This window comes from Thamnophis sirtalis, unplaced genomic scaffold, assembly GCF_051295495.1.
Source record: "Thamnophis sirtalis isolate CommonGarterSnake01/CBP01778 unplaced genomic scaffold, rThaSir2_p1.2 scaffold_4, whole genome shotgun sequence".
NCBI classification, from domain to species: Eukaryota; Metazoa; Chordata; class Lepidosauria; order Squamata; family Natricidae; genus Thamnophis; species Thamnophis sirtalis.
This window is the reverse complement of record NW_028261384.1, coordinates 80920882-80945400: the sequence shown is the minus strand read 5'-3', so window position 1 is coordinate 80945400 and position 24519 is coordinate 80920882. Positions and strand designations below refer to the sequence as shown.

Here is a 24519-nt window from a genome sequence, read left to right as displayed (position 1 = left end):
TTATCACAAATGATCACTATCATTATCTCTGATAAATATCTTCATTTGATCTTAATAATAAAACTTTTCCTTAAAATTTTGGTTGAAAACTTTCCCAGAATCATAAACTTCTATGGTCAATCCATCTTCCCAAAAAAATCCAATCCGAATTGTTTTTGAGATAGATACAGTAAGTCCATTCCCCGATTGCCATCAATCTTCTTAAAAAAATGTGTTTCATCCCTCATCAATTCCGTTAATCTGTAGACTTCATCTCCCTTTCAGCCCAACAACCAGCAGTTTCTAAATCAAGTTCCTTCTCCTTTAAATCTGCCAATAGCAGTTTCCAGATCCAATCCAACCAATTGTGAGTTTTATTTGACCATAATTCCTAGTGTGTGGATATCCTCTTTAGGTTGATTTAAAATCATTGTTATTTTATCTAACTTTTTACCAAAGTTTCCTATTTGAACTTGTAAGTTAAAAAGTATTTTTTGAAGGCTTCGCAGAGGGCTCTACCCTTAAACTAATGGCTTGTTGCATTGCCTGGGCATTCACCAGACATAAATAGTTCCTTTCAAGTAAAGGGGAGTCAGATAAAGTTGCCACAGACAATGTTGAGATAATATTTCCCACAATAAAGTAGGCTGGGAAAAAAATTTCCATCAAAAATTTCCGCTCAGCAAAGAATCTTGGAAAATGGCCCCATAACCATGGTTTTTATTTTGTCCCACTTTAAACCCAAATCCACTGCTGAGGTGGTGCAGTGGTTAGAGTGCAGTACTGCAAGCTACTTCATCTGACTGCAAGCTGCAGTTCGGCAGTTCAAATCTCACCAGTTCAAGGTTGACTCAGCCTTCCAGCCTTCCGAGGTGGGGAAAATGAAGACCCAGATTGTTGGGGGAAATATGCTGATTCTGTAAACTGCTTAGAGAGGGCTGTAAAGGCACTATAAAGCTATATATAAGTGCTATTGCTACTACTATTAACTACTAACTATCCTAATCAAAGTTCTATTTGAAAATATCTGTATGTTTTATATCTGTATGTTTAAAGTCCTTTTAGACTTTTGTTTTATATATACTTTATACTTCGAATTTTTTAGCTTTTTATCATTACACTGATGTACAGGTAGTCCTTGACTACAATTGAACCCAAAATTTCTGTTGATACAGGAGACAGTTGTTAAGTGAATTTTGCCCCAATGTATGACGTTTTAAGTGAATCACTGCAGTTGTTAAGTTAATAGCACATGTTATGCGTATCAACTCCCCCATTGACTTTGCTTGTTGGAAGGTCACAAAATTTGTTCGCATAACTCTGGGATACTTCAATTGGCATAAATATGAGTCAGTTACCAAGCATCTGAATTGTGATCACGTGACCATGGGGATGTTGCCATGGTTATAAGTGTGAAAAATTGTTGTTTTTTCAGGACTCTTGTGACTTCGAATAGTCACTAAATCAACTGTTGTAAATTGAGGACTACCTGTATTTTAATGCTTTTAAAATTGATTGTATCTCACTCTCCTTATGTTGGACTTTGATTATAATAAAGATTTGATTTGACTATAGACGTCTGCAAGAGGAAGAGCAACAATTCAGAACATCCTCTTTGCCTGCCATTCCAAATCCTTTCCCTGAACTTTGCAGCCCCACAAATTCACCTGTGTTGGCACCGGGATCTCTACCTCAGAGTCAACCTATGAATAAACAAGTGAGTGAGACTTCCTTTGTGTTTTTGAAAGTGGTTGGTTTTAATATGGATATTTTGCAAAATTTCTTGAGATCACTGATCACAAAGAAGAATCATGATACTCTGTAGTTGATCAAAGGGTGCCTTATTTTTAGCTTAAGTATCTTAGTATATCTGCATGCATTATAATTGCTATTGCTCAGGATTATGAAGTAAAGAAGTTATTGCTTCTGAATTGGTTTTATATTCATAATTAATTACCAAAATCAGAGTGTAATCAGAACTGGACTTTTCAGTCCAGTGCTTTCAATTTTAATGGGCAGTAGCACTCAAATGCCTAATAAAGAACTATCCTTAAATTTTTTTGATTATTTTATTTTATTTTTATTGATTATTACTTTTGTAAGTAAGTAATATTAAAACAGGAATTATGAAAGCTTTTGCCTCCCCCAAATCCCTGTCTCCAGTTGGATTTGTACCAATGGAATGAGTGGGAAGCAATTTTGTTAAAAATATTTTTCTCTCTTGCTGTGATCATTGAAGAGCTATATATTTATGCTAGCACTTGAAAGTAGCATGAATATTTGTCTTGCTTTTAGCATATGACAGTGGGATAGTTGCAACCCAGTTCCTTATGAGAATTCTCCTCCATCTATTGATAGAAAAAATGTTTTGGTAGCTTTAAAAATGCACCCTTGGAATATTTCATAACATTCTGATTTTCTACTAGATTGGATAAACATAGCACCATTATAGGCAATTATCTTAATGTTGTTAAAGTTCCCAAGATTGAGAAAGACTGCCATAAAATGTATACATTTCTGACAAATAGGTCTTTGCAATCTCCCACTTCACTGTGGGCCATTTATTGTCAACTGGCTCTCCGCTGGTGTTTTTCCTCTGCTACTGGTCGCTCACCACTGGTCCCCCACACCCTCATCCTGGCCAATTTTCAAAGAGACACTTGTCCCAGGACAATAGGCTGCATAGAATAAATAGCTACATACTGGCTGCACCTCATGGTATCTGCCATTGCCACCTATTGAGTTCCTACTTGATTCTGCTCTGCACCCAGATCTGAGATGCTCCAACATTTCGAGGAGGGGCGTGGTGCAGATTGGGTCCAGGCAAGGCATAATAAGTGGCAATGGTTGTTGCCTCCTGAAAAACATGGTCAACTTTATGTTCTACCAACCCAGCACAGATGATTTTAAGGGGACAGGGCACCAGCATCACAGCCAGCTTCCAGTCTGGCTAGCTTCAAGCAAGAACTTGACCTTGCTTACTGAGCTAGATCCCAATTTGTCAAACTGATGGGTTTGGTGGCCTTGTGACAATGCTTCTGGGTTTGATGTTTTTCTGATCTTTTGTTTATGAAATACGCATCACACATCTTTTTCTAAGTCACCAGAGATGTGGGAGCCAAAAGGGATGGAGATAGATGTAGGAGATTTAGCTATCATTGATGTGAATGGGGAGGGTAGTGATATTTGACAGTGATCTCTCAAACCTAGATAACACATTCGTCTGCCATTTGCTGATTCTATTCAGAAAGGAAACGAGGTCTCCTGTAGCCAATGATATTCTTCAGGCTTTTCCATTCATTTGCTGGCCTCCCAGTTGTCTAAATGTCTATACCTACAGAGCGTTTATTAATAGCTCCAATTCAGTTTTGAGAGTAGTGCTGAGTGGAGTACCGCACTATACACTGGTTCTAGTGCTGTTCAACAATGATTCAGAAATTGGATGAAGTAATTGAAGAGTGGCTTTTAAGAGGTGACATAAAACTAGAATGAGTTGCTTTAGTTGAAAGATAATTTTTTTAGAAACAAAGTAACAGAAAACTCTAGATAGACTCACGTCTCTTTTGGGAATCATAGTTCAAAACAGTTTGCTAAATGGTTTATGACACAAATTTAGGGAACTATCAAGAAAAAGGAACTGAAACTAAACCACATGAAAAACGGTTACAAGATATGTTTAGCCTACAGCAACACAGTTGAAAAGAATTATTTTAAGAGTTTTCAAATATCTAAATATTTGTCATACAGAAAGACTTACTCCCATCATCAGAATTTAAAAGTTAAAATTACAAGAAAGGAAGAGAAGGCTAGCTGTTACAAAGAACATCTTATCTGTATTAGCTGTCAGACAGACAAGTTGCCACATGAACCTGTGAGTTCTCCTTTACTTCAAGAGGCTAGGTAGTCATCTGTTTGATGACTTCTGTATTAAGTAGGGCTGGACTATATTATCCAGTTTCTTCCAATGTTATGATTATATGAAAACTAATACATACACACTGAAATGCAGAAATATTTAAATCAATTAAGTTAAATTCCTGTATGTAAAATTGTAAGATTATAATTTGAACATAAGGATTATTGTAATTAAAAAAAAAGATGTAATGTTTGGTTTGTCCAATTTACTTATTATATGATGTAGTGTAAATATTCTCTCTTTCTTCCTCTCAACAATAAATGTAGATAAAAATAGTATTTCTTTAAAAAACACAACCCTGAGACATAAAATTAATTTTAAAGACTGATCTCCTGATATAGCTGAATGTATTAAAATAGTCACATTAATTGGGCATTTTTTAATCAGCTTTGAAGATTACCAACTAGGTTAGTATTGTATTTGGAGTACAGTATTTTGTATTTGGAGTTGTCAGTTATATGTATATATCCTTAACCAGGTTTTCTGTAAAAGCTTTTGATAGAACTCTTGCTTTCTATTAAAAAGAAAAAACAATTTTAGATCACATTTTCTTAAGGGAGACAGTATTTATTAGCTTGATAGGAAGTTTAGTTCCTCGTAGTTTCACATTATGAAGAATATTAAAATAGAGTGCAATATAGATGTAAGATAGAAAAACAGATACCAAAAAATCCCACAAATCAACAAGAAAAAAACCAACTAAAATTAAATATAAATGGGAGGGAGAAAATTCTGTACTTTCAATAATAAAATTTAATTTATCCCTGTATTCTCAAATAACATTTTTTATTTAATTTAGGTAAAAAAATTGAAAGAAGAAAAAATGAATTGATATATCTGCAGTGACCAAGTGATTTGTAGTACCAAGAATAATTTCAAGATGCAAATAATTATACAGTGACAGGCAAGACTATAATTGGCCAGAATGGAACCAAAACAATCAAACAGTTCAGCATAATTGAATTTAGGAAAGCAATGCACAAAAATAAAGTTTCATTTAAAGACAAATGTGACTAAAATATTACAAATAAAATATGTAAATTTTTACTCCCTAATCAGCTTCACTATATAGAAACACTTTATACTTCTGCCACCTTAATTTTTTACTATGCTTTGAAACTAATTTGATGTGAAAATGATCTTCATTCTATATAATCACATCTTCGTTATATATGTGCCACGTTAGTTTTCCTTATCTTCCATTTACAGTGAATGGCTGAGGGCTTTTGATAGGATTGCTTTAATGTGAATTCTTCTAATCTTTAAGTGGATAAAAAATATCTGAGAATAATCTGTACAGCTCTGATGATCCAATTCTAATCTGCTTTAGTAAGAAGAGTTGTGAGTGGCCCTATCCTCATAGGGTTATACCATTGGGCAATTCAATGGTAATGATTGGTAGATTCTCCTGCTTTTTTCCCTTCTGTCCAGCAGAGTTACTGATGGGAAAAGTGCCATCAATCCAGTGGTGGGTTGTAGGCAGTACATCCGGATACAGGCGTACCGGAGTCAGCCTGGAGCACTGGATACCATTCCGGTACGGTGCTCCGGAAGGCCTACCTGCCCGCCCAAGCTTCTTGCCTGTGTTTTAAAGCTTCTGAGCTGCCGTGCACGTGCATGGCGTATATAGTGCCTGCTTGATGGTCCGTGGAGAAGCTGGAGCGTCACGGAGGCACTAAGATGCATGCGCGTGCTGCGTGCATCCATGACGCTGCCCTCTGCCCCAAATAACCCAGATACCAAATTGGAAGGAGGGAGGAGCAGAATGGGGTGAAGCAGGAGACAGCTCATATGGTGTATTGAAAGAGCTCCTTACTTCATCCTGTTCCAATGGTCTGTGATGCATTCCATTGATCCTTCTGCTGGATTTGAGGTTCTAGAAGATTTATTGGCCTTCCTGTCACTAGGACCAGAAGATGAAACTAGCAGAACCTTTGTCAATTTTACCACCTTCCAAATATTTCAGTAATCACTCCCATCATGAAATAAATGCAGCATGCAGAAGTATCTTGTGGATAATGCAAAATGGCATTGCCTGTTTCCTAAAGAAATAACATATTGGAAAGCATAGCCATGACTTGTTAGCAGGAACCTCACAAAACTATCATCAGTGCACTTAACACAGGACAGAATCCTGTATGACTAACACATTCATAGTTTAAATTGATCAGGAGCCTTTTTAAAAAAAGACCTACCAATGCAAAGATTGACATACTAAAAGTGAAATTGTAGTCATTAATTAACTAACAAGAGGCCTAGTGGTGCAATGGTTAGAATGCAGTAGTGCAGACTAATTCTGCCCACAGTTTAGAATTCAATTCTTGACAAGTTCAAAATTCAAAGATTCAATCTTCCATCCTTCTGAGATAGATAAAATGAGGACCCAGATTGTTGGGGCAATATGCTGAGATTGTAAATTGCCCATTGTAAAGCACTGCAATGTGGTATATAGGTGTTATTGCTATTGCTAATCATGACTGTAATTTCTGTGTAGCTTGGTAGGTATGTGGTTTTCAATTTTTCCCTATATAACTAAGAAACAGTGATTATCCCAAGGTTCCCCAGCCTTTGTGTTTAAGGGTGAAGGGGACTATACCTTGTGTCTTGCTACTCTTGAGTTCAGCATCACAACCATATTGCAGTGGACCTCAATGTGTTTGTTTGTGAAATTATATTTGTGCTGTCTGAGTCACCAAAGAAAAACATAAGATGTTTTCAATGGACTAATAGTTGGTAATGTCATAGAAATAACTAGTAGAAGGGAAATAGAAATATTGTAGATGAAGAAAGGTAAATATACAGTATAACTGAAAAATAGTAGATAGTGGTAAATAGAAGCAGGCCACCCCTGCTTTTCCACAGCAGTTTCTCCTGATGGGGTGGAAGGAAGAAATTCTCTAGAGGACGAGAAAGGACAATTAATATAATCCAACGAAAGGAGAAGGCGTAAATATTTTGACAAAAAATTTTCCTCCCTCTCTCTCCCTCTCCCCCCTTCAATAGTGGATCCTGTGCTCCTTCTTCACAGCCCACATCTGCGGGCGCCTGTAAAGCCAGGCAGGAAAGGAGGAGAAAGGGGGGGACTCTCCTGAGGATGAGCAAATAAAAGGACATGCTGAAACATCTGCATCTCTCTCCCTCTCCCCCCCTCTCCCTCTTCCTGTCCCTCCCTCCCTCCATCCCTCCCCCCTCTCTCCACCCCAATGGCTCAGCATGAAGAACTGGGAGGAGCCATGCAGATGAAAAGGAAGGGGAAAGAAATGGGGGAGAAAGAGAAAGGAGGGGAGAGAAAGAGTGACACGCAAAGGGGAGAAGTTGGGAGACTCTCCTTCTAAATACTAACCTCCTCTGCTTTTTTGGGGAAAGGGGCAATCCCAGGAGGGGAAAGGAGAGGGGAGTCCTTGGGGAAGCTCTACCCTCTATTCCCCCCCATCCCAGTTAAGCCAGCTCAGTTTGGGACCCTGCCTTTCTAACTTCATTTGGGATCTTTTGACATAGGATCTTCCTTTACCCTCCTCGCCCCTTTGCTGGCACTTTCAGAACTTCTCTTTGTTGGGTGGGCGATTGGGGGTGGGGGTCAACCTTGTTGTATAGCTAAAGAAAGTCCTCGCTCTTGCGAATGACAGCTCGGTAGCAGCCAGGCACGTCTTAGCCAATCAGACGCGCCTGTCAGTTGCCGAGCTGTCAAGCGCGAGTCTGCTGGAATATAAAAGGCAGGCTCTTTCCAACCGCCACCCGATCTACTTCGCAGCAGCCGAACATACCGGTCTACTCGGAGCTGCCGAAGGCATCGGTCTACCACACAGACCTTCCTATCTACTTCACAGACTACCCGGTCTACTGTTATATTCATTTCCAGCCGAACATACCGGTCTACTCGGAGCTGCCGAAGACACCGGTCTACCACACAGACCTTCCTATCTACTTCACAGACTACCCGGTCTACTGTTATATTCATTTCTGTTTACCGCGCGTCCAGCCTGGTCTACTTGCGTTACTAGTTACAAAGTTAATAGTGAATTAAAGTGGTTACAGTGTTACCGTTACAACGAGCCTCTGTCTTCATTCTGAAGTTACAATACTGGCGATGAGGACTGGGGACCTGTAACCAGAAGATAATCAACACTAGACTTTCTTCAATTTTATTACAGATCTAAAATTAACTGTGATGGCTGGCATGCCCATTTTTGCCCCTTTTGGGGTTGGAGGTGAGACTTGGGAAGCATTCCTAGAGAGATTTGAATGCTTCCTGATTGCGAACAACCGCCAGGGCTACTCACAAGCAAGAAAATGTGGCTTCTTTTTAACTGCTTGTGGACCAGAGATGTTTGCCATCGCAAGGTCCTTTGCCGCCCCAAGAGCAGTCTACGACCTCTCCTGGCAGGAGCTAACGGACGGCCTCCAAGCATATTATGCACCGACTCCCTCACAAATTGCCAGACGTTTTGCTTACCGCAGGCGGGTGCAGAAGCCCGCAGAGACAGTTAATCAGTTTCTGCAGGCTCTGCGAGTCGCCGCGGCGCAATGCGAGTTCCCTGATTTAGAGGCAAACCTCGCAGAACAGTTTGTCTGTGGCCTGAAAGATATCTTCCTTAGGTGTAGATTATTAGGTAAGCCTAAGGTCACTTTGGTGTACGCTATAGATGAGGCTCGTGCCGCTGAGTTAGCAGACTCCTCATCAACGGAAATAGAACGTTACCTGGCACAAATGACCGTTACCGGCGGTTTACCCGCCGTGGAAGCCTCAACCGCCATGGCACCTCCTCCGCTCCAACAACCATCGTATATAACTAATCTTATTGATGAACTCGCCCCTCTGCCAGAACATTTAATGCAATTCCAAGTGGACAGACTTGGGGCACAACCCCGCTGACAGCAACCTCGTCCAACTCAAGCCATCAGCCGCCCTCCTGCAAGTTCATCTATCTGCATTGGCTGCGGCGGAGCGCACGCCCGAGCTACCTGTCCCTTTAAGGCAGCCATTTGCCGCCGCTGCGGAAAGAAGGGACATCTAGCCCAAGTCTGCAGAGCCTCCCTGCCTGTTCCTGCCGCATCTTACGAACCACCGCCTCCATATGGACCTCCACCTCCGCCGAAAAGCTCTCAGCCCCGCAAGCCTACACAGCGACAAGAAGAATGCTACAGCATCAACCAAGCTTCCTCTCCTCTTCCAGAGATCTCCATCAACCTGGCCTCAGAGGGTATGGACAAAATTAATATCACCCTGCTGATTGAAGGGAAACCGTGCAAGATGGAAGTTGACTCCGGCTCCTCGAAATCTCTTCTTTCCTGGGACAAATTTTCCTTTCTGTGCCCCAATGTAAAACGTTCCCATCTGTCACCCCCTGATGCCATCCTGAAAGATTATCAAGGCTCCCATATTTCTATCCTGGGTTCTTACAACTTGAGGGTCTCCTATGGCAAGCATTGTGCCATTTTACCTGCCCTAATTGTTCTGAAACCATTACCCTCAATTTTAGGGTTAGAGTGGTTTACTCCATTAGGGCTTTCCCTGCAGGGAATTCATTTCACTGCGGACACGCCCCCTCCCGATGTGGCAGCAGTCTTGTCAGACTACGCTGACATATTCGATGGCCAGCTGGGCCACTACAAGGGCAGCCCCATTTCCCTTAACTTGGATCCCCAGGTTGCCCCAATCAGACTGAAGGCCCGCAGGGTGCCTTTTGCCTTAAGGCCAAAGGTTGAAGCCGAGCTTGACAAGCTCGTGGCGCAGGGAATACTGGAGCCTGTTGACCACTCATGTTGGGAAACCCCCATTGTCATTCCGGTGAAGGCCGACGGCTCCATTAGGATCTGCGCCGACTATAAGTCGACGATCAACCTTGGCCTTCAGGCAAACCCCTATCCAGTCCCTGTAGTACAGCACCTGCTCCATTCATTGGGGCAGGGCTGTATTTTCGCCAAACTGGATATGGCGCAGGCCTACCAGCAGCTTCCTGTGGATGACGATGCGGCGGCTGCCCAAACCATCGTCACCCACCGGGGGGCTTTCCGTTGTCGCCGCCTCCAATTCGGCGTATCCGTTGCCCCGGGGATCTTCCAGAGCCTCATGGAGCGATTGCTCCATGGGCTCCCTGGTGTTGTACCGTACTTTGATAACGTCCTGATCACTGCAAACAGCCGCTCAGACCTCATCAAAGTCTTACGGAAGGTCCTTGACCGTTTCAGGGGCGCGGGACTTAAATTAAAACGCAGCAAATGTTTCTTTGCTGTACCTCAAGTGGACTTCCTGGGCTTCACAATTGATGCCCAGGGAATCCACCCCACCCCTTCAAAATTAGCAGCCATCAGGAACGCTCCAACTCCTACATCGAAGGCGCAGCTACAATCGTTCCTGGGGCTTTTAAATTTTTACGCGCCATTCATTCCCCACAAGGCATCACTAGCCGAGCTGCTACATCGGTTGCTCGACCGATCTGCGGCCTGGCAATGGGGCAGCCACGAAGCGCATGCGTTCGCAGTTGTCAAATCCCTGCTGACGTCAGAGGCAGTCTTAGTGCCCCGTGGGTTTGGGGGCTGTTCTGAGCCACGTTCTGCCCAATGGCTCAGAAGCTCCCATAGCTTTTTATTCCCGGACACTGTCCTCTGCTGAGAGGAACTACAGCCAGATTGACAAGGAGGCTCTGGCTGCAGTGTCAGGAATTAAAAAGTTCCACGATTACCTATACGGGCGGCATTTCACCATATTCACGGACCATAAGCCACTCCTTGGGCTTCTGGCTGGTGATAGGCCGACCCCTCCTATCCTATCCCCAAGGATGACCCGCTGGATGGAGTTCTTAGCGGCATACTCATACGCCTTGTGCTACTGTCCGGACAAGCAAATAGGGCATGCAGATGCCCTTAGTCACTGCCCACTTCCGGACAAGGAAGTTCAAGCGGTTCCTTGCCATTCAGTCTTGGCAATCGCACAACTGGAATTGCCATTGACGGCTACAGATGTGGCCGCTCACTCTCGGTCTGACCCACTACTGTCACAACTAATGAATTGGGTCCTGAGAGGCTGGCCTACGGATGCCTTGCCTCCGCAGTTCAAACATTTCAAAAATAGACAGCTAGAGCTATCAATTCATTCAGGCTGTCTGTTGTGGGGAGACCGTGTGGTCATCCCAACGGTCCTCCGACAACAGATTTTGCAACGCCTTCATGAAAATCATCCTGGAGTCAGCAGAATGAAAGCTCTAGCTCGCAGTTTCGTTTGGTGGCCAAGATTAGATACAGAGATCGAAGCCTGGGTTGCCAAATGCGAAACATGCCAGCAATCCCGGCCATCTCCCCCTTCCTCTCCCTCCCGGGAATGGGAAATGCCCCGTGGACCCTGGTCAAGAATTCATATAGACTTTGCGGGCCCCTTCCACGGACAGGTTTTCCTCATAGTTGTGGACGCGTACTCTCGATGGGTGGAAGTATTGCTCATGCACTCCACCACATCTGACAGTACTGTGCGAGCCTTGCGACGTTTGTTCGCAACCCACGGGTTGCCGGACACAGTAGTGTCCGACAACGGCCCGCAATTCACTTCCACAACATTCCAAACCTTCCTGGCCGAGCAAGGGGTCCGCCACGCGCTGGTTGCCCCTTACCATCCGGCCAGCAATGGCCGGGCGGAAAGGGCGGTTAGATCGGCCAAGGAGGCTTTGGGCCGTTTAAACCGAGGGGACTGGCAGGCAAGGGTGGATGTGTACTTAATGGCACAGCACTCCACACTTTGCCCCCTAACACAGAAAAGCCCCGCGGAGCTGCTGATGGGCAGGTGCCTGCGGACCACCCTGGATAGATTGCATCCCATCTATTCAGGAATTCAGTCTGGCAACCTGGGGCCTCTAACTCCCTCCCGAGCTTTCCAACCTGGTAACCTGGTGTGGGCTAGGAATTACGGTGGGGAAACTAGATGGGTTCCTGCAGTCATAACTGAAGTAACAGGACCCGTTTCCTACAGGGCAAGAATACCCGATGGATCCATCTGGAGGAGACACTTGGATCAGCTAAGGCACAGGCAGCCATCCGGAACTACTCCTCAAGCCAACACGCAAGGGTCTGGCATAGGCGCAGCTCAGCCAGCCCTGAACCCGCAACCGCTTTTAAATGTTCAAAATCCTCCAGCCTTCCCGAGTTCAGGCCAGCCTAGCCCATCATCAAGGGTAGAAAACCCTGATGTGTCCGTCACTGCTCCTCAATCCGTGATCGCAAACCCCCGCCCAGTTAGTTTAGGTAAATGTAGACCTAACCATCTCCACTCGCAGGCCGCCTACCGGCCTAATCACATTCCATCAACATCCTCGGCCGCGCTCCCTTCGCCCAGCTAACATTCAGTTGCAGTCTTCCATTCAGAAATTCAGGGCCTTCAGACGTCACCTGGAGCTCTACTCCCCGTAGGGAGGAGCTCAGACAGGGACATCCTTCCGAAGATCCGCCTGCAATGCAATTGCGGCGGTCGGGGCGTGTCCGCCGTTCTCCTGCGTACTTAGATGACTACGCGTGCGCAAATCTCACGCATGCGCACCGCTGGGGGGGAAGAAGTGTTGTATAGCTAAAGAAAGTCCTCGCTCTTGCAAATGACAGCTCGGTAGCAGCCAGGAGCGTCTTAGCCAATCAGACGCGCCTGTCAGTTGCCGAGCTGTCAAGCGCGAGTCTGCTGGAATATAAAAGGCAGGCTCTTTCCAACCGCCACCCAATCTACTTTGCAGCAGCCGAACATACCGGTCTACTCGGAGCTGCCGAAGACACCGGTCTACCACACAGACCTTCCTATCTACTTCACAGACTACCCGGTCTACTGTTATATTCATTTCTGTTTACCGCGCGTAAAGAGAAGATGGTGGGAGGGGAAGGGGAGAGAGAGGGAGGGGAGTAAGGCATTTTGGCAAAATCTTTTACATCTCTCTCCTTTCGTTGGATTATATTAATTGTCCTTTCTCGTCCTCTAAAGAATTCTTTCCTTCCATCCCCTCAAGAGAAAGTGCTGTGGAGAAGCAGGGGTGGCCAAGAGTAGGAGACAAAAAGTCCTAGAACCCCTCCTGAAGTCTCCAGAAGGAGAAAAATGGCCTAACGTGCAAACCGGAAGTCTGTTCCGGTTTGCGTATTGGGTTGTTTTTCGCCCTATGGATGCTTCAGGGAAGCCTCTAGAGGGAAAAAATGGCCAAAACCGAAGGCTGAAATCAGTTAGCCAGCGGGTGCATGTGCACTGGATCTGAGACAGGGCAATGCCTTGCGTGCCCTAAGAAATGGCTCTGTGTGCCATCTGTGGCATGCGTGCTATAGGTTCGCACTAGGTTAGGGAGCTTCTAACCCGACAAGACAGATAACTATACTTCTATATTTACAGGAAATAAGGATGGTGTTAAACTGCTGAAAAGAAGCAGTATTAGCTTTTGTCTAATGCTATAAGTGGTTCATAATTGCTGTTGATAAAAGGATGAAGACAACTATCTCATATTTGTTTAATGTTAGTTTCTGGTTGGGATTAATTTAGTCACAAATTCCTTGGCTCCCTGCAGTGAAAATATGCTCTGGTGAACTGTGGGTTTTCTGCTTCCATCCTGTATACCTGGAGAGGAAGAGGGTTTTAAAAGTTATCATTTGGAACAAACTGTAATTACTTGTAAAACAGATTGCAACTTGTTTAAATGGATCTGGCATTAATAACCTATATGATGTAAGAAACTCTAGGATTTTTTGAAATAAAATCTGGATGCTTGGCATTTCTTTCTTCACAGTTCCTCTTTTCCTCCAATAAACCTAAGCTTTTCCATGATGAGAATTATGATTAAATCTGATCACTTGTAAATTCCTAACATGTAATACCTGCATTCTATAAATAACAATGACATACAGTTACCTTTCTTATATGAGAGGTGAATAATCTTTTTTAAGCCTCTGGAACCTATATATTGTTGTTTTTATCCTGCTTTTATTATTTTTACAAATAACATATCCAACACACCTTTCTCCTATTTTTCTCACTACAACCATCCTGAGAGGCAGTGACTGGCAAGTGTAACTTGGTGCCTTAACCACTACAATAAACTGCCACAAAAGGTGGGGACAAATGCCAAAGATGAGTGCCTCATATAAGCAAAAAAAAAAAGAAAAGAGTTCAAGGGATACCCTACCCCCATTTTTTCTTTTATCCTTTTGTTTCTGCCACATATTCATATATAATCCCATAATGCACAATTTAGTCATTCTTCCTCACATATGCTTTATGTCTGAATCCTCATTCCTGTATAATAAGGAACTGGTAAGGAAAGAAGCTTCTACATTGCTGGATGGGATGAGATGTTAATCTGGAAAATGGCAATGAACATTAACCTCCATTCCTCACCCTCTTTGCCTTGTTATGATGCAGTTTAAGATTCTGAACTGATGGTCTCTTCTTTGATGCCATTAAGCCTGAATGTGAGCTTCATGTACTGCCTACTTACTGTGCAACAAATGAAGCACAACCTGCAGTTCAGTTAAGGAAATTTCTTGTGCTACTTACTGTTCATCTATATTAACTGCTACAGTTCTCACAAAGATGGCAGGTTTCCAACAATGTTTTAGCTCTGAAGCAGTTGCAGCTAAAGTCTTCTACAAAAGTTCACATTATTTCTTTGAGATTGGTGAATGAATGAGTGTACTGTGAGTCCCTGAGTTCAAACCTTTCTCAGATGTGACCTCAATAGATAGCCACTGTCTATCATTCTCAGCCTAGTAATTGTGATAGAGCACTGGTGTCACACTAGAGTGCATCACGTGACATCACATGCCATATCGCGAGGTTTTTTGCTTTTGCGGAGCTGGGGTAGCATGGCCTGCAGGTGATGCATTCAGCCTGTGGACCACCAGTTTGACATCCCTGTGACAGAGATATAATATTTGCAAGTGGCTTGCAGTAACATAAGGATTAGGAAACAGTAGGTATAACATGTTTGGTACTTTTGGAATCTATTTTTCATCTCTCGGGCTTCCTGTGGTAGAAACCTTTATTCATATGTAATTTATGATGGAAAATTTGAGAAGCAATTGATTTTATTAGGTTATATCTAGATGCATGGCATAATCTGTTGGTTACTTGAAAGTTCTGTAAAACATTGGAGTTTTTTCCTGCATTAAGTTTATTTGGTCACTCTTCTGAAATGAATTCACATAAGGGAAAGAAGGGGACTAAAAAGGAGGCTACTGATGTTTGCTACTGCTGCTAATGAATAGATTTTTTAGGAAACACAATTGTTCTTTAGCTGCCCACAGCAATGACAATTGAAGTAGTTGAACCTGTCTTAGTTGGGTTGTAACCAGTTGAATATGAAATATTCTACCATTAGACTTTGGAAAATAATATACACAAAACTTTGAGATCCACTTTTATTTGTAAGCTAGGATTTTTTGGGGGGGGTGGTGTCAGGATATGTAGGAATTTTATGAAACTAGATCACTTTTTAGAGTTTCTTTAATAAGGACTCCCCTTCCCCCTTCTTCTGAAAGAGCTAGCTCATTCTGCTTGTCAAAAGATGCTGTTTTCCTGAATGCACCAGCTTTGAGATGTGTTTTTTTCCTTCATATTTAAATTTTAACTCCTCCCTAATCATGCCTTTCCATGCTATTCTGTGCTGCTGATTCAAAAGTGAGCGGAGAATTGGTATTACACTAATATGACACTGTGGAGTCCCTTTCTTAAATATACAGCATAATACAAGAATGGACAGATGAAGCTTTTGAATTTATGATAATTCCTCAGCTCTCTTTGAAAGCCTTTATTAAGCTTCGGAGAAGCAGAGAGGGAGGGAACGATCCTTGCTGGTGTGTGTGTGTGTGTGTGGAGGGGGAGAGAAGTAGTAGCATTAAAAGCTTTGGAGAAGTTCAAGGGTTTAACTTGCAAACAAATGACATCAGCTGCTTCCACAAGGTGGGGAAAGGAAACGGATTTGGCAAACAGACCAACAGTTCAAGGAGCCAGTCGGATTTGGGCTGCAGAGTTTGGCTCTTTTAAACTTTGGTGATCCTGGTGAATGATTTCTGGGCTGTGTGCTATTCTCTTTTAAAATGCATGCGGGGGGTCATAAAGGAAGAAAATTCTTCCTGGGGTCATAATTTGGATGTCTGCGAGTTCTGTGGAAATGATTACATCAGTCACAAAAAGGGCTAGGATTGGTCTGTACAGTGTGGTTTGATTCACTACCTAAAAGATTGTGTGTAACCCTTTGAGGGAAGTTCTGCTTCCTCCAGAAAATGGTGCACACACCACCAGGACTTGCTGACACTGAAATAACCATTGAAATAACCTGAGTTGCTTGAGCTTGGAATTTCAAAGGGCTGGAAGGGGCAGAGAACAATCTTTCTGAACAAGAAATCTATATTTTAAAATGCCTTCTTATTCTCCTGATTGCTGCTTTGTGCACACTGGTGAGGTAAAATGCTTTCTTTTTCTCTCTCCTTCCCCAAATCAGAATATAAAGTTAACATAGGCTTAACTCTGTATTAAATCTTATTCTAAGGTTAAACTTGTGAATGGGATACTTTTTGCAGGATTAATACTATTTATTATTACTGATTAAGACAATAGTAATTGGTAATGGGAATATTTTTTAATATTCACAGGTTGCCAGGAGACTACAGTCTCATCTTAATTAATGATTAAAGATAATAATTTGTTTATTCTATTTTTATTCTTGTCAATTATTAGTATATTTTGTGACAAGAAAGGATGAGATTTTATGATACAAGCATGGAAGAAGTGTAACTAGTGCTTGCAACTGTTTTAAATTCAGTTCTAAATTAGACAAACTTAATACTAATCAAGAGAGTTGTAAAAAATATTGCTTTTTTATTTCATGTTTTTGAGTGTTAAAACACTCCAGAGCAAAAAAAAAATCCTGAAGTGGAGAATATGTGATTAATATTGCTGTCTCTTTACCTCTGCCAATTGTTTAGACCCCTTGTATTAGGGATTTAATATTTATATTAACATTTAATATTCATATTAACATAGTTGTAAGATTTTTCTGAGAATCCTAGCTTGTTGGTTTTCTAGAAAAGATGCAAAGATACATTGTATGTAATGTGTGTTGTTTATAGCTTTCCTTTCTATGGCCCCAAAATTAGATAAATTATTCAAATAGACTTAATCTGAACAGTGCCTAGGAGGCAGCATTTTATTGCATTAGGGTATATATAGGTTCATTATCATATGCCACAATGTGCCAAATATCAATTATTTATATTATTTGGTGTTTTTTTCTTTTAATGTTTTTTGGAATATAGTGCTGCTATCAATAAAGTGTATCATTTTTTTGTATTGCAGGATATAAAAGTTTTTAGTGAAGATGGGACTTGCAAGGTAGTTGAGATCTTAGCAGATACAACAGCCCGGGACCTCTGCCAGTTGCTCGTTTACAAAAGTCATTGTGTGGATGACAACAGCTGGGCCTTAGTGGAGCATCACCCTCTCATAGGATTAGGTATGAAGGAATACAGAAAGGAAATTATATTAAAAACCTGAATTTCAATAATAATGAAAGATTAGCTTTATTGGGGCAATCTGCTTATTATATGAATTATCATCATTATATAATATAATTAAACACATTTATATATACTTACATATGATTATATGAAAAGAATTCCTACCAGTAAAATAAAAATATAAACATTTAACAGGCATTTAAGTTACTTAGGAGATGTGTGTTTCATAAATAACAAGACTGCTACAATATAATCATATTGATACATGCATGACAGTTCTAACGTGCACATTTTATCAACATGTGTATATGCAGTTAAATATTTGATTTGTATGCTGCCAATCTTTTATAAGCACTATATATCTGACTTCTTCCATGACATTAATGGAAATTTGATCATATATTGTAATATATATGATCTTGATGATTTATTGGGGGAGGGGTGGATTTTGCAGCAGTGTACGTGTTTCTATTTAGAGTCAGATTTCCATGTAAACCAATAACTAGTGGAAATAATTTGCCTGTTTCAGCATACCACATATTTAACATCCACTTAAGACTAGTCCGACACTAGCTAGGATTGTGCTTCCTTAAAATTAATTTTATGGAAGTGGAAATGGTGGTAGATTTCATGTTGCGTTATATGGGGATTATGCATAGATTTGGAATCTGCTTTTAAGCAGCTGTGCCTGCGTGTAGTGAAATTAAGGTACCATGGTTACAAGAAGAAATCAAGAATTAAGAATATTTTTAATCCCCTAATAGTTGAAAAATACCTTAGATTGTGATTTCTTTCTTTCTTTCTTTCTTTCTTTCTTTCTTTCTTTCTTTCTTTCTTTCTTTCTTTCTTTCTTTTTTCCATTCTTTCAAATACAGCGGTGATGACATATTATTCAACCAGCTTCTCAAATTCTATTTGATAAAAATGCATAGTAGGACTTTTAGAAAGATCCTATAAACTGGATGTACCCTGCACCAGATCCTCATAAAATGAATATGAGGATAATTGTTGCACTTAGTATTTTTCTCTCTCATTCTCTCTCAAATTAAAATTGGTCTTAAAATTCAAATTTTCTTTTACAAGTTTTTCCCATTCAAAATTACCAAGACAGTGTTGAAACTGAAGTTTTGATCCTTTGTATTCAATATTTTTTTCCAGATTCATCCAGTGATGCACTAATTCAATTTCTGTGACATCACAGTTGTTTCCATGGTGATTAATAGTATCAGATTCTATAGTGTGATATTTTGAATTAATCCTAGAAATAGTTGATTAGGAAATCAAAAGCTTTTGTTCATTCAACAATTGTATTTAGCAATGATTGGTATTTTAGTCACTGTCAACTGCATCCTCAATTTTTTTTAAAGTCTCTGATCATAGCAAAGCTGTACAAATTCAACTTCCATTTTCCATTTAATCATAGTTTGAGTTATTGTGAATTATTGAGTCAGGCATAATAATCTATGGTTTGAAGTTGGATGCTTTAATAAACCATACTTAAACTCACTCTCGGTTTTTCAAAATTTGTGCATGCTACTTACTAATTTGCAGTTAGGGTTAGCTAAACAATGTTTGTGAAAGCTTCTGGTCTCCCTATAAGAAAGTAAAAAGTCAATTTGACAACATGTTTGGTTGTAATGACAAACACCAATTTAGTACTGTATATGTTAACATCCAAGCCGTTTGTTTTCTGTTGCCCTAAGATCATTTTGATAAGATTTGCATACATCTAATAATTTAACATGTTCAACGAACATAAAACATTTATCTGGGGAAATCCTATACCTAAAATATAACTGAACATTACTAGGTTTCTGTTACAGACGGGAAATTTAGGGCTAAAATACAATGACTTGCTTGTGTCCATTTAATGAATCCACTAGAGTCAAGTTTTGAACTGAGGATTTCCTTAATTGCTATTCTGCATTACTGTCATACATTTTAAAAAGATATATAATTTGTGTCCCAGTTGTAAAAGAATGAAATTCAAATTGTCCTTATTCTGGCATAAGAATCCAATAGTTCAAATTCCAGAAATCTGCAGGCAGCATAGATATTGCTGTGAATTCTGGAAAACTTGAATTAATTTGGCTGTGGGATTCATTTCCTTCCCTAAGGGAAGACATATTAATTCGCTTTCTTTTGCCTTCCACCACAATTAGTTTATTTTGTTTTTAGATGCCACTTTACCAACCTAAGTTGTCTTCCACTTCATCTCACACTAGTTTTATTCAGCCTCTGGGAAGGAATGGGTTTAAAAAGTAGTTTCCAACGCCAAAGATACAGAAATTATTGCGCTCTTTTGAGTACTAACCTCACATATTTTTCATAATACATCTGGAACGCTTGCATATGTTCTAGAACAGTGTTTCTCAACCTTGGCAACTTGAAGATGTCTGGACTTCAACTCCCAGAATTTCCCAGCCAGCTATTTGCAGTGGTAGCAGGTGGTGAGGGATTCAGTCCCTGGTCTACAACTGACTTGCAAGGGCTCCACCAGAGTAAGACGACAGAGCAAGATCCTCAGGGGTTAGAGCAGCCGGGCCCATCTACCAGGCAAGCTGGCAGGGCAGCTGTTTCACCTTAAGGCAAACTTGACCTCTTCCAGACAGGGCAGAAAGCAAGCCCAGAGTCAGGATAAGGATGCCATCCATTGCCAGAGGGTGCTGGAGAAGCAGTTTTCTAAGGCCCAGTGTCAGGCTGCAACCCCTTCTCAGGAGTCTGACAGAGAGGCCTCTCTAGTGGCTCAAACTAGACCCTCTCCACCTATCTCTGACAGTGAGGATGGGGAACAGGAATTTTCCCCTGGGGCTTCCTTGGTCACAGCAGGTTCCCCCAGGCCCTCGGTGACTGAGCATGCAGACCTTTTTGATTGCCATCAGGGGTGGAGGAGGAGGTAGCACCAACAGGTCTCTTAGCCCCTCAACAGGCCTTACCCCCACCACCGAAAAGGGCCCACCCTGCAGAGGATTGGGGCCCCGAGCTCTCCATAGAGATGCAGGAGGTCATTACCGGGGCCATTTCTCAGGGAATTGAGGCTGGCATGCAGCGCAAGGCCACGCGTGCACAGAGGCCTAGGTCTACCCCTGGCCCCTCGGACCTGCAGAGGGCAGACCAGGATCAGATACCAGTATCTCCGCACTCCTTGATGGACAGTGGGAAGTCGGATTGGGAGGAGGACGTCCTCCCGGGCCCGGAACCTGAATTTTCGGGGGATAAGGGGACTTGTCCCTGATAAAAACCTGTGTTTGCTGGTTTGTTTAAACATGCCAACTTCAAGACTATCTTAAGTAAGGCTAAAGCCTTGACATGCTTGGGTTCTTCCACCCCTGATCAGGCAGCTCCGGATCCCCCAGATCTCAGTGAGGGCCTTTTTAAGGAACCGGTTCAACCGCAGGAAATAGTGCCTGTTCCCAAATTGTTCCTCAATGTAGTGCAGAAGCAGTGGGCACAACCGGGCACCCTTGCCACCCCCAATGGTAGTGACAGGAAGCTGTACACTGTAGATGCTAGTTTGGGGGATCTATTAAGGTTGCCTCCTGTGGATGCGCCAGTGGCCATGCTCACTTCCTCTTCTGTCCTTCCTCCTGATCTCCTTGAGGGGCTCAGGGTGGAGGGCAAGAGAGCAGAGAAGGCCTGCCGCAAAATGCATCAGGCGGCTCAGTCCACTTCTGCGTCTTTTCTCTCCAGAGTCTCTCTTCTCTGGCTGAGACAGTTCCGGCTGGGGACAACAGGCTTAGGCAGGATGTCAACAAGATCATTGCGGTGACAGAATACATGATGGATGCCACGTTGAAAGCTGCCAAGTTTGGGTCCAGGGCCTTAGCCTTCAACGTCACCACCCATCGCCTTTTTTGGCTCAGACACTGGAATGTGGACATGAGGTCCAACTGGAAGATTGCTTCCTCTCCCTTTAAAGGGGACAAACTCTTTGGGGAAGCCTTGGACCCTGTTCTTATAGAAAACAAGGACAAGAAGAAGGTCATGCCTTCAGTCATTAAAAAGTCAGAGCATAAGGGTTCCCACTTTTATAGGAAGCAGTCTTTCGCTCCTCAGAGCAACCCTCTACATTAGGCTCCTTCCAGCACCCCTATTCCCAGGGTGCTGACGGGCCCCAGGACCGTCAGTCCTTTCGGGACAAAGGCCATCAACAGAATTTTTCCAAGCACCCCTTTCACGGGGGTCTGGGTCCAGACCCTTCCGGCATTATAAGTGACCACCAATGGACAGCTCCCATCGGAGGGTGTCTTCAACTGTTCCATGCCCAATGGGAGCGAATCAAATCAGACCAGTGGGTTCTACAAATTGTTCGCATAGGTCTGACACTAGAATTCATTTCACCTCCAGCTCGTCATTTCATCTGATGCCCAACCCCTACCTGCCCAGTCAAGAAGGCTCTCATGGAAAAGGAGATCATTCATCTCAGGGAAATCAGGGCCATAGCACCTGGTTCTGCCCAGTCAAGAGGGGACAGGGTTTTATTCCATTCTATTCCTTGTCCCAAAGAACTCAGGGGGTGGGTGGGTGGAGGGGAATACTGGACCTAAAAAAGCTAAATTACCATCTAGCATACAAAAGGTTCAAGATGCAGTCCCTCCAGTCAATTCTAGGCTGCATCAGACCAGGAGATCTACTAACATCAATATATCTCTAGGACGCATACCTCCAAGTCCCAATTGGCAGGGCTCACCACAGGTTTTTGAGGTTCTTTTACGCAGGCCAGTACAGGGCTCTGCCGTTCGGCCTGCCATCGGCCCCCAGAACGTTCACATAGATCCTCGCAGCAGTAGCAGTGTTCCTCAGATCCTGTCCAGTATGGTTCCAAGCCTACCTGGACCACATTCTCATCCAGTCATCATCCCGCCAACAAGCGACACAAGACCTGCACTACACAATGAGAATCCTCTGAAACCACGGGTTCTCTGTCAACCTGGAGAAAAGCCATCTCGAGCCGACCACCAGGTTGCAGCACCTCGGTGCCATCGTAGACACTGTGACCTGTCAGGTCTCTCTCTCTCTGGAGTGGATGGCGAGCATCAGGACTCTTGAGCAACAAGTACAACAATCACATCAGGCTTTGATAGTGCAGTTGTCCCAGCTCTTAGACAAAATAATACACTGCCTATCCATCATACCTTGGGCAAGTCTTCATTCTTGACAGTTCCAGTGGCATCTATTACTGCACCAACGTGCCAACAACAGCAACTCTCCAGCGCTCATTCCGGTCCTCCCTCGAGTGTGTCGCTCCCTCCAATGGTGGCTGTCCCCCGCCCTGGCAAAGGCCACCCTTTTCAAGGAGCCGGACTGTCTGACCATCACAATGGACGCCAGCCTCTTTGGCTGGGGGGGGGGGGGCTCATTTCCACAACCAAATAGCTCAGGGCTGGTGGTTGGCAGCCAAGGCAGCACACAGCATCACTTGGCTGGAATTGAGGGTGGCGAGACTTGCTCTACTCCACTTCCACAGCAGCATACAGGGGCATCACGTGACATTACTCACGGACAATGTGGCTACCAAAGAGCACATAAATTGCCAGGGGGGCACTCGCTCCAGGTCCCTGATGGCAGAGGCCAACTCCCTGGGAAGGTGGGCAGAAAGGCACCTGTGCTCGATTCAGGTGGAGCACATCTCTGGGGTGAATAACATCCAGGTGGATTGGCTAAGCAGGGCCACTGTCGATCACTCAAGAGTGGCATCTGCATCTGGACCTATTCCACTAACTGTCACTGAGGTTCAGCCGACCGCTAATCGACCTGTTCACCACCCCAGACAACACGTACCTTCCCAGGTTCTTCACCAGATTCTATTCCCCGCAAGCAGAAGGGATCAACACTCTTCACTGCCCCTGGCCACCAGGTCTGCTATTTGCGTTTCCACCATTACCTCTTCTGTGTGATTCGGAAGATCCTGACGGAAGAAGCGGAGGTCCTGCTCATGGCTCCACCATGGTAGATTCCCCAGCACGAGGTGTCTCTCAGGGGGCTCTACAACATCCGGAGCCCCAGTGGCTACAACTGGCCATCTGGCACTTGAGAAGGACCTCATGACCGGGGGCAGCCTTTCCACCAAGGTCATCCGGACCATTCAGGCATCCATCAACGACCAGGATATATGATGCAACCTGGAGGGTCTTCGACAAGTGGTGCACAACAAATGGAGTGTGTGCAGCTGCCACTACCATCCCGCAGGTACTGGACTATTTACAAGATGGACTCGACCAGGAACTGGCATCTGATATCCTCAAGTGCAAGGTAGCTGCCTTGTCCACGATCCTGGCATCTGCAGAACACTCATCTCTTGGTCTCCATCCCATCATTCACAGTTTTCTCCGGGGTGCCACCAACCTGAGGCCCCCGGTCATGCATAGATACCCTTCTTGGGAGCTCGAGGTTGTATTATGGGCCCTGGTGGGTCCACCATTTGAACCACTATGGTGCGCCAGTCTGAAACATCTGACATCCAAGACCACCTTCTTAATTGCCATCACTTCTGCACAGCAAATCTCAGAGCTGGCAGCCTTGTCGGTAAGGAAGGACTTGTGCCTAGTTTATTCTGACAGTGTTGTCCTTCGGTTGGACCTGGTATTCATTCCCAAGATCAATTCTTGGTTTCACCGGGCCCAGGAGGTCATCCTACCAAACTTTTGCCCGCATCCCAAACATCCAAAGGAAAAAAGATGGCTCGATGTTCGGAGAACTTTACGCAAATACATCAAATGCATGGAAGTGTTCAGATGTTCTGAGTTGCTCTTTATGTCTTTTCAACCAGCATCCCAAGGCTGCAAGGTTTCTTTATCTACTATCAGGCATTGGCTATGCACATGCATTGCCTTTGCTCGTGTCCTGCAATCCAAACCGGTGCCATGCCATATCACTGCATATTCTACAAGAAGCGCCGCTACCACCATAGCCTGGGCAACCCAGGCACGAATAGAGGAGATCTGCAGGGTGGCTACTTGAACTTCCTTGTCTCCGTTTGTTCAGAATTATAAATTGGATAAATTTGCTTCTGCAGACGGGGTTTTGGGGAGGCGAGTTTTCAGGGCATTCATACCAGTGGAGAGATCCTGGACTCATCATTTCCCCACCCTAGTGAAATTTAGCTTGGGTATGTCCTATGGTTGGACTCTACAAGCAGCGCACAGGAAAATGACCATTGG

At 43.3% G+C, this 24519-nt stretch overlaps 1 protein-coding gene across 8 annotated transcripts in view; it reads left to right on the top strand.

The window, feature by feature from the left end:
* Positions 1-24519, top strand: part of GRB10 (growth factor receptor bound protein 10) — a 148945-nt gene that overhangs the window by 71540 nt on the left and 52886 nt on the right. For all 8 annotated transcript variants that reach the window (XM_087713172.1, XM_087713171.1, XM_087713175.1 and 5 more), the window contains 2 exons: positions 1555-1696; positions 17199-17355. In XM_087713172.1, coding sequence (XP_087569298.1) covers positions 1555-1696; positions 17199-17355 — 299 coding nt within the window. The remainder of the gene's footprint in view (positions 1-1554; positions 1697-17198; positions 17356-24519) is intronic.